The sequence below is a fragment of the Corythoichthys intestinalis genome, chromosome 9 (genome assembly GCF_030265065.1).
Source record: "Corythoichthys intestinalis isolate RoL2023-P3 chromosome 9, ASM3026506v1, whole genome shotgun sequence".
NCBI classification, from domain to species: Eukaryota; Metazoa; Chordata; class Actinopteri; order Syngnathiformes; family Syngnathidae; genus Corythoichthys; species Corythoichthys intestinalis.
In genome coordinates, this window is record NC_080403.1 from 9,741,823 (window position 1) to 9,754,754 (window position 12,932).

The window sequence follows — 12,932 nt, forward strand, 5'->3', positions numbered from 1 at the left end:
ATCGTAGCCAAACCAAATAAACCGAACCTAGATTGCAGCTCCTATCGGTATACATACACAAGGGTATAGATAGGGGCTACATAAAAAGTGGCGAGCTAGCCAGGAGATACTTTGATACGATTACTGCACTGCATCAGGTTTATGTAATTCTTGCACTCAGTTGAATACTAAACATTTTTTGGGTGTCCTTTAAAAAAAAAAAAAAAATGGACATCATTGAGAAAGAAAATGTAAAGGTCCCAAATTCTGTGATTATCACTGGTTTGTCTAATACAGTGGTAGATGAGGAGATAATTGATTACTTGAAACAATATGGCGCTATAGAGAGACATATTGTAATTCCGCAGTTGCCGGATCATCTAATAGTAGAGTTCAAAACTGGTGCAGCTGTTGAATTTCTAAAGCTGCCATTTGACAGAACCGCCGAAGCAAACACCACAGTAGTTCACCATGTTGATGCATTAGCCAATACATATTCTAATGAGAAAGGCAATGACATTGCAGACAAATTTTTGTCTGATCTTAAAACCATGGCGAAAATAAGTGGTAAATCATTTGAGAATATTTTGAGAGAGGGCTTAACTAGAATAACGGAAGTTATTGGAGAGTCAAACGAAGAGCCTGCTGATGTTGAAGGACATGAACCTGATACATCCAGAACTATTAGTTCAGAAGTAAATGAGAACATTGCTCCAGCCACAGTAACTTCAGAATCCAACAGAAAACTTCCATCTGAACAGATTATCCCACCAGAAGTGCAACGTTTAGTTGTCGAACACATTGTCAAAACCCCAGATACCTCTTCGCAGAGTATTTCCACTGCAAGGTTGCGACCATTTTCAGGTAGGATGCCATGTCCAAATTTTGAAGTAGACTATGACACTTGGCGAGATAGTGTTGAGTTTTATTTAGCTGATTCCACAATTTCAGATAGACAGATTGTAAGGAAAATTGTCGACAGTTTATCATCTCCAGCTGCCAGTGTAGTCAAGTCGTTAGGTCCACACTCAAGTTCCAGAGCGTACTTAGAACTTCTTGATGCTGCATTTGCTACAGTGGAGGATAGTGATGAATTGTTCGCTAAATTCCTTAGTCTTAACCAAAATGCTGGTGAAGCAGCATCCAACTATCTTCAAAGACTTCAGAATGTTTTGAACAAATCTGTACAAATGAAGGCAATTTCAGTCATTGATGCAGATAAGCAGCTTTTAAAACAGTTCTGTAGGGGATGCTGGGATAATGACCTTATAAGACAGCTTCAGCTAGAAAGTAAGGTTAAAGACCCACCCAGTTTCTCTGAACTCTTATGGCTGCTGCGCACAGAGGAAGATAAGCAAGCTACAAAAGCCACACGAATGAAACAACATTTGGGCTTCACAAAACCCAAAGCCCAAACCCAAGCTCACAATATCAGTTTTTGTGACAAGACTGATAGCATCTCAACTGCTGAAATGAACAAACAACCTACAGAACTACAGAAAATTCAGAAGCAACTTGTCAGTCTTCAGTCTCAAATTGCAACATTAATGCAACTCAAAGAAAATAAACCTACAATGAACCAAGGAGAGAAAACCAAAAACAAAAAGCCTAGTGACAGGAGGGAATCATCTAGTGTGAAGCAATCTCCAGTCAAACCTAGCTCTGTGTCCAAACGACCAAGACCATGGTATTGCTTTCACTGTGGTGAGGACGGACACATTAAAACATCTTGCAACAATCCTCCCGACCCTGCACTTGTGAATGCCAAGAGACAAGAGCTGAAAGCCAAACAAGAAGCTTGGGAGAAGAGCAACGCAGCAGATAATTTAAACATGTAGCTGTTTCCATTGAGGGGCAAATGGGAACAGAAGTGAAAGAAAGTCCCAAAACTAACACTGTGCACAAATCCAGAATTTCACTAAAACAACACCAAACAGTCCAAACAAGAACAATTCCAAAAGGGCTTGTTGGCACCAAAACTGCAGCTAACATTAAAGTCAATGGAATTGAATGTAATTCACTACTCGATACCGGTTCACAGGTCACCACGGTTTCAAAATCGTTTTACAATTTGCACTTGTCAGACCAAATAATGCACCCAATTAGTGATATTCTTGAAGTGGAAGGAGCAACTGGTGATTTGGTCTCCTATGCTGGTTATGTACAGTTAAATGTACAATTTCCTAAAGAGTTCATTGATTGTGAACCTCAAATTCAAACTCTAGCCTTAGTTGTGCCAGATGTTCGCTCCAACAGCGACACCCCAATACTGATTGGAACTAACACTTTAGATCCACTTTATGAACAGTACTGTGACTCCATACCTTCAATTAACCCTTATTGTGGTTATCATCAAGTACTGAGGATTTTACGATTTAGACAGGATCAACAAGATGACCAGTTTGGGTTTGTAAAATTGCGAAGCAGGAAACCAGATGTTATTCCAGCTGGTCAAAAAGTTGTATTAGACGGGTTTGTTAATGTCAGTGGTGTCAGCAATGAAAAATGGGCATTGCTTGAACAACCCACCCTGTCATCATTACCGGGTGGAATCTTTATTGACAGTTGTCTCATTACTCTACCGGCCTGTTTCCCACACAAAATTCCAGTTGTGCTTAATAATGAGACCAACCGTGATATTTCTTTGCCCATTAATTGTGTTGTTGCCAAACTTAGTGTACCCCAGAAAATTACTGACATCCAGAACGTTCCGCTAAGTCAGAAATGTGAAGGAAGTTCTGAAGAGTTTGCTAAACCGACAAATCAACAGACATATGACACATCAGGAAGTCTAAAATTTGATTTTGGAGATTCCCCACTTCCAGAAGAGTGGAAGGCTAGAATCATTAAAAACTTGAATACATACTCTGATGTTTTCTCTCATGATGATCTCGATTTTGGTCATGCAACTAAAGTTAAACACAGAATACAGCTAAAAGAGGATACTCCTTTTAAACAGAGACCTCGTCCTATACATCCTCAGGATTACAACGCTGTAAGACGTCACCTCCAAACGCTCCTAGATGCTGGGGTTATACGCGAATCAGAATCACCATTCTCATCTCCTATTGTTGTTGTAAAAAAGAAGAATGGTGATATTCGTTTGTGTGTCGATTATCGAAAATTGAACAGTCAGACTATCAAAGATGCGTACGCTTTACCTAACCTTGAAGAATCATTCTCGGCACTCAATGGGTCTCAATGGTTCTCGGTTATGGATTTAAAATCGGGCTACTATCAGATAGAGATGGAGGAGAGCGACAAGGCGAAAACAGCATTTGTATGTCCGCTTGGTTTCTGGGAGTGGAATAGAATGCCACAGGGAATAACTAATGCGCCAAGCACCTTCCAGCGCTTAATGGAGAAGTGCATGGGTGACATCAACTTGCGCGAAGTTTTGGTTTTCCTTGACGACATAATAGTTTTTTCAAAAACTTTAGAGGAACATGAGATTCGTTTAGCCAAAGTTCTTGAACGGTTACGAGAAAATGGTTTGAAATTGTCACCAGAGAAGTGCCGTTTTTTTCAAACGTCAGTTCGATACCTCGGACATATTGTGTCTCGAAATGGAGTGGAAACCGATCCAACAAAGATCGAAGCTTTAAAAACCTGGCCGAAACCTCAGACACTTAAGGAACTGAGATCATTTTTAGGCTTCGCTGGGTACTATCGCCGGTATGTGGAGGGATATTCAAAAATCACAAAGCCCTTAACCAACCTTTTGACAGGCTACCCACCTAGCCGTAAAATGACCAAAGTATATAAAAATGCCGATCAGTACCACGACCCAAAAGGCCAATTCGGAGAAAGATGGACAGCTGATTGTCAAAATGCATTTGAAGACATAATCGAGAAATTAACGTCATCTCCAGTTCTCGGTTTTGCTAATCCCGAGAAACCTTACGTCCTTCATACGGACGCCAGCACAACGGGACTTGGGGCGGCATTGTATCAGGAGCAGGATGGGCAGAACAGAGTTATTGCTTATGCGAGTAGGGGTCTTTCAAAGAGCGAAGCCCGATACCCAGCACACAAGCTGGAATTTCTAGCTTTAAAATGGGCTGTTACTGAGAAGTTTCACGATTACCTGTATGGAAATACATTCACGGTTGTAACAGACAACAATCCACTCAGGTACATTCTCACCACTGCAAAGCTAGATGCAACCAGTTACCGTTGGTTGGCCAACCTGTCTACTTACTCCTTTGATATCAAATACCGGGCGGGAAAACAAAACCAGGATGCTGATGGGTTATCAAGAAGGCCACATGGAGAATTGATCAATGACCAAATCTCTCAAGACGAAATAATGAGAATTCGTGATTTCACCTCACACCATTTAGTTTCTGAAGACGTAGTCAAGGCAAGCTGTCAACATCATACTTTGGTACAAGAAGAAGAGCTAGGTCAGTCTCCTTGTTTTATAGAGTCACTAGCACTCCATCCGGATGCTATTCCAGCCGCCTTTGAAGAAGATGGAGAGATATCTGATGAACTTTTCACATTCCCAAAGCATAGTGATGCTGAATTAGCTAGACTACAGCAAGCAGATCCTGTGATTTCTACTGTCATTAAGTCCCTTGAGTCAGGGGATCCCGTACCTGACAGCTTAAAGTCAGAGCTGCCAGAGCTTTGTCTGATGCTCAGAGAGTTACCTCGTCTAGAACTGAAAAATGGACTTTTATTCAAGAAACGGCATTGTGGCAACACAATAGTGTATCAATTTGTTCTTCCACGTGCATTGAGATCATCCATTTTCACTAGCCTGCATGATGAGATGGGTCATCTTGGAATAGATCGTACTCTTGATTTGGTCAGATCCCGGTTTTACTGGCCAAAAATGGCGTCTGAGATTGAGCTCAAAATCAAAACCTGTGCACGATGTGTTAAAAGAAAGAAACAACCAGACAAAGCTGCACCTTTGGTCTCCATCACAACGAGCCGTCCAATGGAGCTAGTCTGTATGGACTTTTTGTCATTAGAGCCAGACAGTCACAACACAAAAGATGTTCTCGTTATTACTGACCATTTTACAAAGTATGCAGTAGCTATCCCAACGAGAGACCAGAAAGCATCTACAGTAGCACGTTGCTTATGGGAACAATTTTTCATCCACTACGGATTTCCCGAACGTCTACTGAGTGATCAAGGTCGTGATTTTGAATCTGTGCTCATCAAAGAACTTTGTACCTTACTCGGTATAAAGAAAATAAGGACAAGTCCATATCATCCACGAGGAAACCCAGTTGAGCGGTACAACCGTACGCTTCTCAGTATGCTGGGAACTCTACAAGAGAAACAAAAGATGAAGTGGCGTGATTATGTGAAACCTCTAACTCACGCATACAACTGCACGAAAAATGACGTAACAGGGTTCACACCCTATGAACTCATGTTTGGCCGGCAACCACGGTTACCGATTGACATAGCTTTTGGGTTGCCAGTCAAGGAGGGTTCCATTCCAACACACGCTCAATATGTGAAAAATTTGAAATCTTACCTGAAATCAAGCTACCAGATTGCGACAGAAAATGCAAATAAAGTGGCTGACAAGAACAAGAAAACCTTTGATGTGCGGATAAGAGAAAGTACTCTAGAGATAGGCGATAGGGTACTAGTGCGTAATGTCCGTCTCAGGGGTAAGAATAAACTTGCCGATCGTTGGGAGTCAACCATTTATGTTGTCCAAAAGAGAGCAAGTGATTTGCCAGTGTATACTGTGTGCCCTGAAGGTCAAGATGGACCAACACGTACTTTGCACCGGGATCTATTGTTACCTTGTGGATTTCTTCCCGAAAATGAGGAAACACTTGCTAAGCCAAAGACTACCACCAAGCGTAGAACAAGAAATGACACGCAAATGGATGATGACCATCAATTTCATTCTCTTGATGAGGATGAAGATGAAATTCAGTTCTGTTCCCCGGACATTGAGACGGTGTTTCACCCTGTCGAACCCATGGTAAAACTAACAATACCAACAAAGGATAGATTAAAACCTGTACCAAACTTGGAAAAAGTACCCGATGTGGAAATGGAAAAATCAATTCCAGTGAAACAACCCAATCTGTCAGAGTCGATCAACACTCAATTCCAAAAATCGGTTGTGGAAGAAAATGGACACTTATCTCACGATTTAGCAGGAGAATGTCAATCACATTCTAATGATTCCGAGCCAAATGAAGAAAATGGAATACAAACTGAAAATCCACTAACCGAAATGGAAGAGAATGTGTTTAGGATTGAAACGGAGGACCTAACTAATGCAAAAGAAAATGAAATGGGAAGCAAAACTGATCAAGTTCTTGTTGACAACTCCTTCCAAAGTTCAGCTGAATTTGCAGAGGTTACACAAGAGAGTAACCCTTTACCTGCAGAAGATACAGGTGAAAGTGATCAATATTCCCAACAATCATTACGCAGATCTGTACGCCAACGAAAACCACCTGAAAAACTTACTTATTCTCAGTTAGGAAAACCATTCCTTTCTTTGATTCAAACTGTTTTCGATGGTTTCAATACAGCATTAGGCGAAATGTTTGAAGAGAGATTGAGAACAGAAGCACATGAAGGGACTCATGTTATTTAAGGGGGGGAGGATGTAACCCAGAGCAAAATATTGAAGCATTATACCCAATAATGTAGGCCAGAGAAAAATATTAAAGCGTTATACCCAATAACAACAATAGAGGGCATGAGCGACATTTGAATGAAGTCAGAGACTCACAACTATGACGTCAGCGCATGCGCACTTCCTTTTGGAACGTTGGCTTTTCTAACTAAGGGGGAAAAGTTTTGTTCGCCCAGAAAGAAATGAGAAAAAGAGAAAAAAAAGCAAATTGACAAATGCATCAACTGTTGCTGTGTGGCGTCTGTTGCGTGAAGCGAATTCAGACGGTCACGTGGTGAAAATATTGAGCAGAAACCACTCGGTAAGATGTGGAAACAATTCGCTAATTCGCTAATGCTAAATTTGCATTCATGGCTAACTGCTAGCGCCTTATTCATGCAGGCCAAAAGCCTTGTGTGAGAAGAAGAGGACCAGGCGTCGTCAGTTAAGACTATTCGGTGAGATAATTTTATCAAAATATACTGCTGTTTGAAATGGTATAAACTATAGTTCCATTTGAAAGGAAAAGAAATGTAATTATTAATGTTGTTTAATGGAAATGTCATTTATTGCGTACAAAATGCTTTGTAAATGACTAGAAGTATATTCTTGAGTGTTTACACTCAGTAGTGTTTGAAAAAGTTGTACAACAAAAATGAAACTGAAACATTGAAACTGAAAAGATTGTAACCCAAGACCTGTGTTAAATACAGGTCAGGTTTTTTTTCTGATTGGAAAAAAAAGAAAGATCATCAGATTGGATTCAACGATGGCGAGCTAACCCAGAGTGATTTGAAGAACCAAGAACATCGAAAATTCTGGAATAACAGACGGACTGTCTGTGTGGTAGGATTGTATCAGTCATCGGACTGATACATACATTTTTTTTCTTCGAAAAGAGTGCACTCCAACGAACATTGAAAACTACTGCAATAGTATAAACTTGAGACATTGAATTAGTTGCGATTGCAACTAATATTCGACGAATTTGACTTTGACAAACACTTGACTGAGACCCAACACGACTGTTTTTTCTTGTTAATTTTATAGTGTGTTAAATAATAGTTCATTGTGTGTTTTTGTTAAAATTGTTCATTGTGTTGTTCATTAAAAACCTACAAAAAAGCATTCCAATTGCCTAAACCTGATGTTAGATGTGGTTATCGTAGCCAAACCAAATAAACCGAACCTAGATTGCAGCTCCTATCGGTATACATACACAAGGGTATAGATAGGGGCTACACTTCAGCTGTTTGTCATTCCTGGTTATCGTCGAGGAAATTGGCATAGATGTTATGCTAATTATGAACTTTCAAAAAACTGCTACATGAACAAACACGGAGAAGCAACACACGCAAACAGAGGATATGATTGTATTCTCACTTGAGTATATTCTTTCTAGCCTCTCTACTTGATTAACGCTGTATCTCTTCCTTTGGACTCAAGAGTTGCCTGGCATGTTGGGGCACAACTTGATATTGACCAATGATGTTACATAGTGTTTGATTTGAACAGTTTTTTTTTTCTTTGCTACTGCAGCAGATTTGGCTGCAGATGCTGTTAAGTCGCCGTGCAGTCCTAAGAAGGTAAAAGAACAAGCGGACAAGGAAGTGACGTATGACAAAGACAAGGAACCATCTGTGGAGGTAAAGAAAGAGGAGCAGAAGGAGGGGGGCAATGATGGACAAGATGTGAAACCCAGCAAGGAAAAACTCGATGCTCTCGAGGCTCCTGCAGACAGCAAGCCCCCAGGGGATAAGTACTCACCCAAAGTAAGTCCATAAATGACTATCTGCCATATGTCTGAAGCTGAGTAACATAATGAGCACACGATTCTGTAAATTGCAGGAGTTGCTTGCACTTCTCAAGTGCGTTGAAGCTGATATTGCCAATTATGAGGTGTATCTAAAGGAAGAAGTTGAAAAAAGAAAGAAATACAAAGTCAGTTTTATATACTCACAAGCACTTAGTGTAGTTTACCTGACAGCTTGATTTTCATCGATATTGTTTTTCTTCCTATATGCAGATTGACGATCAGAGGAGAACACATAATTATGATGAGTTCATTTGTACCTTTATATCAATGCTGGCTCAAGAAGGTAAATGCTGTCCTCCCTCATCATACATTTAGCCTCTTTTTCTTCCTTTCAATTGATCATTAGTAGTGCCCACAACATAAGTGCTTCTTTTATGAGTTACTATACTAACGTGCCTCGTTGTATGCTATATCCAATATAGCACAAACCTCATGTGAAAAGTATTTCTATATTTGTATGTGTTCATTGCAAATTGGTTGATCTCTGCAGGGATGCTCGCCAGCCTTGTGGAGCAGAACATTTCGGTGCGCCGTCGACAAGGAGTGAGTATTGGCCGCCTGCACAAACAGAGGAAGCCTGATCGCAGGAAACGGTCCCGGCCTTATAAGGCCAAGCGCCAGTAATTTTACGCAATCATATCTTTAGTAGAGTAACCTCTGGATATAAGGACCAATCATGGTTAAACAGAAATCGTCACGATCGTGAACTCATCATGCGTACGGTTCATTGTGACGTGTTAGTCCTAGCTTCATCATTTTCATGAAACTAGCCCAATTTTGTGGACAGATTTTTTTTTTTTTTTTTTTAAACGTGAATAAATGTAATATCAATTTTTAGTAATCCTGTATACTGCTATTTACATTTTGTAAATATAGAAACAAATTAAGTGTTCTGTGGTTACTCAGTTTTTAATGTGTTTTGGACGCTTCTCATCAGACTTTTCCCAAATTAGGTACAAATAATGGATATACACCATTTAAATACCTTTTATTTTTAAAATGACATTCCTCAGAGACAATTTTAAATTAAAAAAAAAAAAAAAAATCATGATGGTTACCGCTTTAGTTGGAATGTTTTCATCTTGTATTGTACTCAACTGTGTAAATACGTCTTGGTGTTTTTTTTTTTTTTTTTTAACCTCAAAGAGAATCTCACAGCTGATAATTAATTTGCATGTGTGAACAGTATGTGTGTGTCTTGTACATATTTCTTTGTTACTTGGCTTAGCAGGACTCCTTGAGCAAAATTGTGTCATTGTATTTGCCATTACGTACCACAATAAAGTAAATTCAAACAATGAGTTTGCCTCATAGACTTTGATGCTTTTTTTCCATTGACATACAGTACGTTCCCTGAATATTGTGTTAATATGCAAGTAGTAACTCAATGGAGGGCCATATTATATGTTTGGAAAACCATGATTTAATGACCGAATCAGCCGCGGTCCTCATTTGGATAAAGGGTGAGCCTGAATTGTCATTAGTAATAATATTTCAAGAATCATTGTGTTGGATGACGCGTGGACTTTATTTATTTAAATAAATTATAGTGAGACTGCTCTGTTTTTTTTGTTTTTGTTTTTAAGGGAGGCTTACAGAACAAGCGGCCTTTTTGGGCTGTACTAGTATATGGTACACCGGTGGTTTTCATCCTTAACAATTATCTTGGCATCTTTTACTTTCTCTATGTAAGGGCTGTGCATGTGGACAAAACCAGTAGTGTTTTACTTGAAGGAAGGCCCCATTTTTATTTATTTTTGTTAGGGTTATCGTCCCTACCAGTTTAAGACCAAACCTACGTCCTTCTCTAAAAGTTGACCAAATTGTCTTTACGTTTGTTTTGGGAATGGGTGGGTTTAAGCAGGGCTGTCAACAGACTTACAGGGGCCCGGGGACAAGAGACCATTATAGGGCCCCCCCCACACCACCCCACCCCTGCCACCGGCTTGTCACGACAACATATGCAGTACTTTTCACGATTTGCAAGCAATGTGTAAATTTTCAAATTATTTGACAGTTAAATTTAACAGACCGTAATGTGATGTCACACAATATGAACAAACAATTTCCAACTATTGTCCCATTTAGGCTACAACACAATACAACTGAGAGTGCTATGCCTGCCTGCTAAGCAACAAAACAGTATAACTAAACATCCTGTGCCTGCCCCCTCCACATCCCTGGGGTTATCAAGCCCTCAAACAGTGATGCGCCTAGATTTTTTGACAGCAAAATCATTTATAACATCAGTGAAATCCAGTTTTTGAGAAAGCTCACGCTCAACTGAGAGCGTGGCTAGGTTGTTAACCCAATATAAATCCTGCCGCTGGACCCGAGTCTATTCAGCCTGGTGCACCTGCTCCCCACAGACTAACATATATCACTGATCTCCCATCACCTTCTCTCGTCTCGGCTCAACGCGAGCAGCATGTCTTGTCATACCGCAGCTCAATAGGCTACAAGCGGCTGGTGACAGACTCGAATCAGGCTTTGGTCACGGTGATCGCGAATGTAAACGTTCAGTGTTAGCGGCTGTTGTTCACTTATACGGACATCACTGTCCACAGCCAACTCTAGCCCTAATTCTCTGGCTTCTTGTCCCCCTTTTAAAAACATCATTTTTTCTCGTTCACCTCCATGATCTTCGTCTCTTTTTTTTTTTTTTCTTTTCTTTTCTGCTCACCCGAGTTATGACGACTCGCCATGTTTACAGTTTATAACAATGACAGATTTTAATTTCCCACTTCAGGGCACGTACGTAATGTAGCCTTGAGTGCGCCAGAGCGGGGTCAAACCATTCTCTGCTAAGACGGGGGGAGGGAGGGTGTTGTGCAAAAAAAGGATAAAAATATATATTTAAAATATTAAAGTTTTTAAGTATATATCGAGTAGAACACAATATTTAATCAGACAATGATTTAAATAAAAAAAATATGTGAATAAAGTAAAAAAAAAATTAAGGGTCATTCAGGAGCCCCTATGGTCCTGAGGCCCGGGACAACATACCCGGTTACCCGCCTTTTCTATTAAAACAGGTGTTTAGATTAAATTGACTAATGCGTAGCTAAAAAAAAAAATTGACAACATTTATTTTATTCTGGTCAAGTGAGTCTAATCTTTCATTAAATACGTGGGCGTTGAAATAATGGTTTAAATCAGATGGCATTCTGGAGGTGTATTTTCTGAAAAAGTTGGATCCTTTTTGCCAGAAATAACCTTGCAGGTTGGCTGTATTTAAGAGTGTTAGGGGGCCGGCCCAACCCATACATATTACGAGTCTGCAACTTTCATAATAAGGACTCATGATGAAAACTACGTGGAATGGACCAAACAATTGTTCGACCCCCCCGAGTTAGGGCATTTGCACAAAAAAACAAATAGCGCGTAAAGAGTCAGTCTGTCTCTCGTGAAGGTTCCGGTGGACTGTGCCACAAAGGGCTCAAGAGCTATTTGCGTGTGGCCTAAAATAAACCAGTCTCGTGAACGCGCACGTACGAGTCACTCACGTTCCCACCCATTGCGTCAGCTCGCCCCCGCGCCCTGTCCGCCAGCGCGCCTGCTCCGTGCCGGATGCTGAATTGTAGGCGATGATGGCGGAAGGGGAGCACCGCTGACTTTTATACGAGTTCTTCTCGCGGCCGGAGAACCGTCTACGACATCGTTTCTCTCCCGCCGAACCTTTCCCGAGACGATGGGGAACGAGGCTAGCATGGAAGGGGAGGGACAGGCGGGACAAGGCGGCCCATGCGCCGTTCCTGCAGCGGGTGCTCCGGCTTCCATTTCAGCACCACCGGACTCTGGACAGCTCATCAAGCCGAGCAATGGAGCGCCTGCCGGGGGAAGTGCCTCTGGACCCGGCCCGGGGATTAACAGGTAGCCGACCGAGCTCGAAAAGTGTAGTCACATAGGAGGCGGCGTGGGGGGGACTTGCGTGGAGACGTCGAGCGACTTGAATTGGTGTTTAATTATTTATTTCAATATCCTTGTCAACACAAGTCGCCACCCATCTTGACATCAAATTTACTGTTATGTGTCCAAATAGCATGATTGCTTTGTAGCCATCGCCGGCGTGTTAGCATACATGCTAATTAGATTTGATAATCGACACAGCGTAAATACAGTTCGACGTTTTTCGTACGGGGGAATTCTACGCCCCTTTCTACGGAGCCTGTCCTCGGGCTTCGCTAGTATCATGAATGAACGAGCGACATTTGTACAGATGATCTCGTCGACGATGTGAAGAAATAACTATAGTAAAAGCGCGCATTCATATGCGAACACACGTCGGCATCATTTCCATTAAATGTCAAAGTCATTCCGAGAACTCTACCTCGCCTGGTGAGGCAACGTCTGGATCCTCGTGTCACTGCTGTGTAAGATGACAAATGTACTAGTCTGACAGCATCATTGGTGAGCACATGTCAAGGCTGCCTAATCTATCAGATCACACTCCAAATCATTATGAATTCAGTCGTAATTGCATGCCACCAAGCGCAGGAATAATGTTCCTGCCACTTCCTTCATGAG

General features: G+C 41.1%; 2 protein-coding genes across 11 annotated transcripts in view; both read left to right on the top strand.

Moving 5' to 3' along the window:
* bap1 (BRCA1 associated protein-1 (ubiquitin carboxy-terminal hydrolase)) overlaps window positions 1–9,718 on the top strand; it is a 31,906-nt gene extending 22,188 nt beyond the window's left edge. For 2 of the 5 annotated variants that reach the window (XM_057845449.1, XM_057845447.1), the window contains exons 14-17: window positions 8,129–8,361; window positions 8,438–8,530; window positions 8,616–8,688; window positions 8,896–9,718. In XM_057845449.1, coding sequence (XP_057701432.1) covers window positions 8,129–8,361; window positions 8,438–8,530; window positions 8,616–8,688; window positions 8,896–9,029 — 533 coding nt within the window. In that variant the 3' untranslated portion in view covers window positions 9,030–9,718. The other 3 variants (XM_057845448.1, XR_009064364.1, XR_009064363.1) reach the window with 3 other exon arrangements.
* Window positions 9,719–11,946: 2,228 nt separating this feature from the next.
* bsnb (bassoon (presynaptic cytomatrix protein) b) overlaps window positions 11,947–12,932 on the top strand; it is a 138,540-nt gene continuing 137,554 nt past the window's right edge. For all 6 annotated transcript variants that reach the window (XM_057847277.1, XM_057847279.1, XM_057847276.1 and 3 more), the window contains exon 1: window positions 11,947–12,278. In XM_057847277.1, coding sequence (XP_057703260.1) covers window positions 12,097–12,278 — 182 coding nt within the window. In that variant the 5' untranslated portion in view covers window positions 11,947–12,096. The remainder of the gene's footprint in view (window positions 12,279–12,932) is intronic.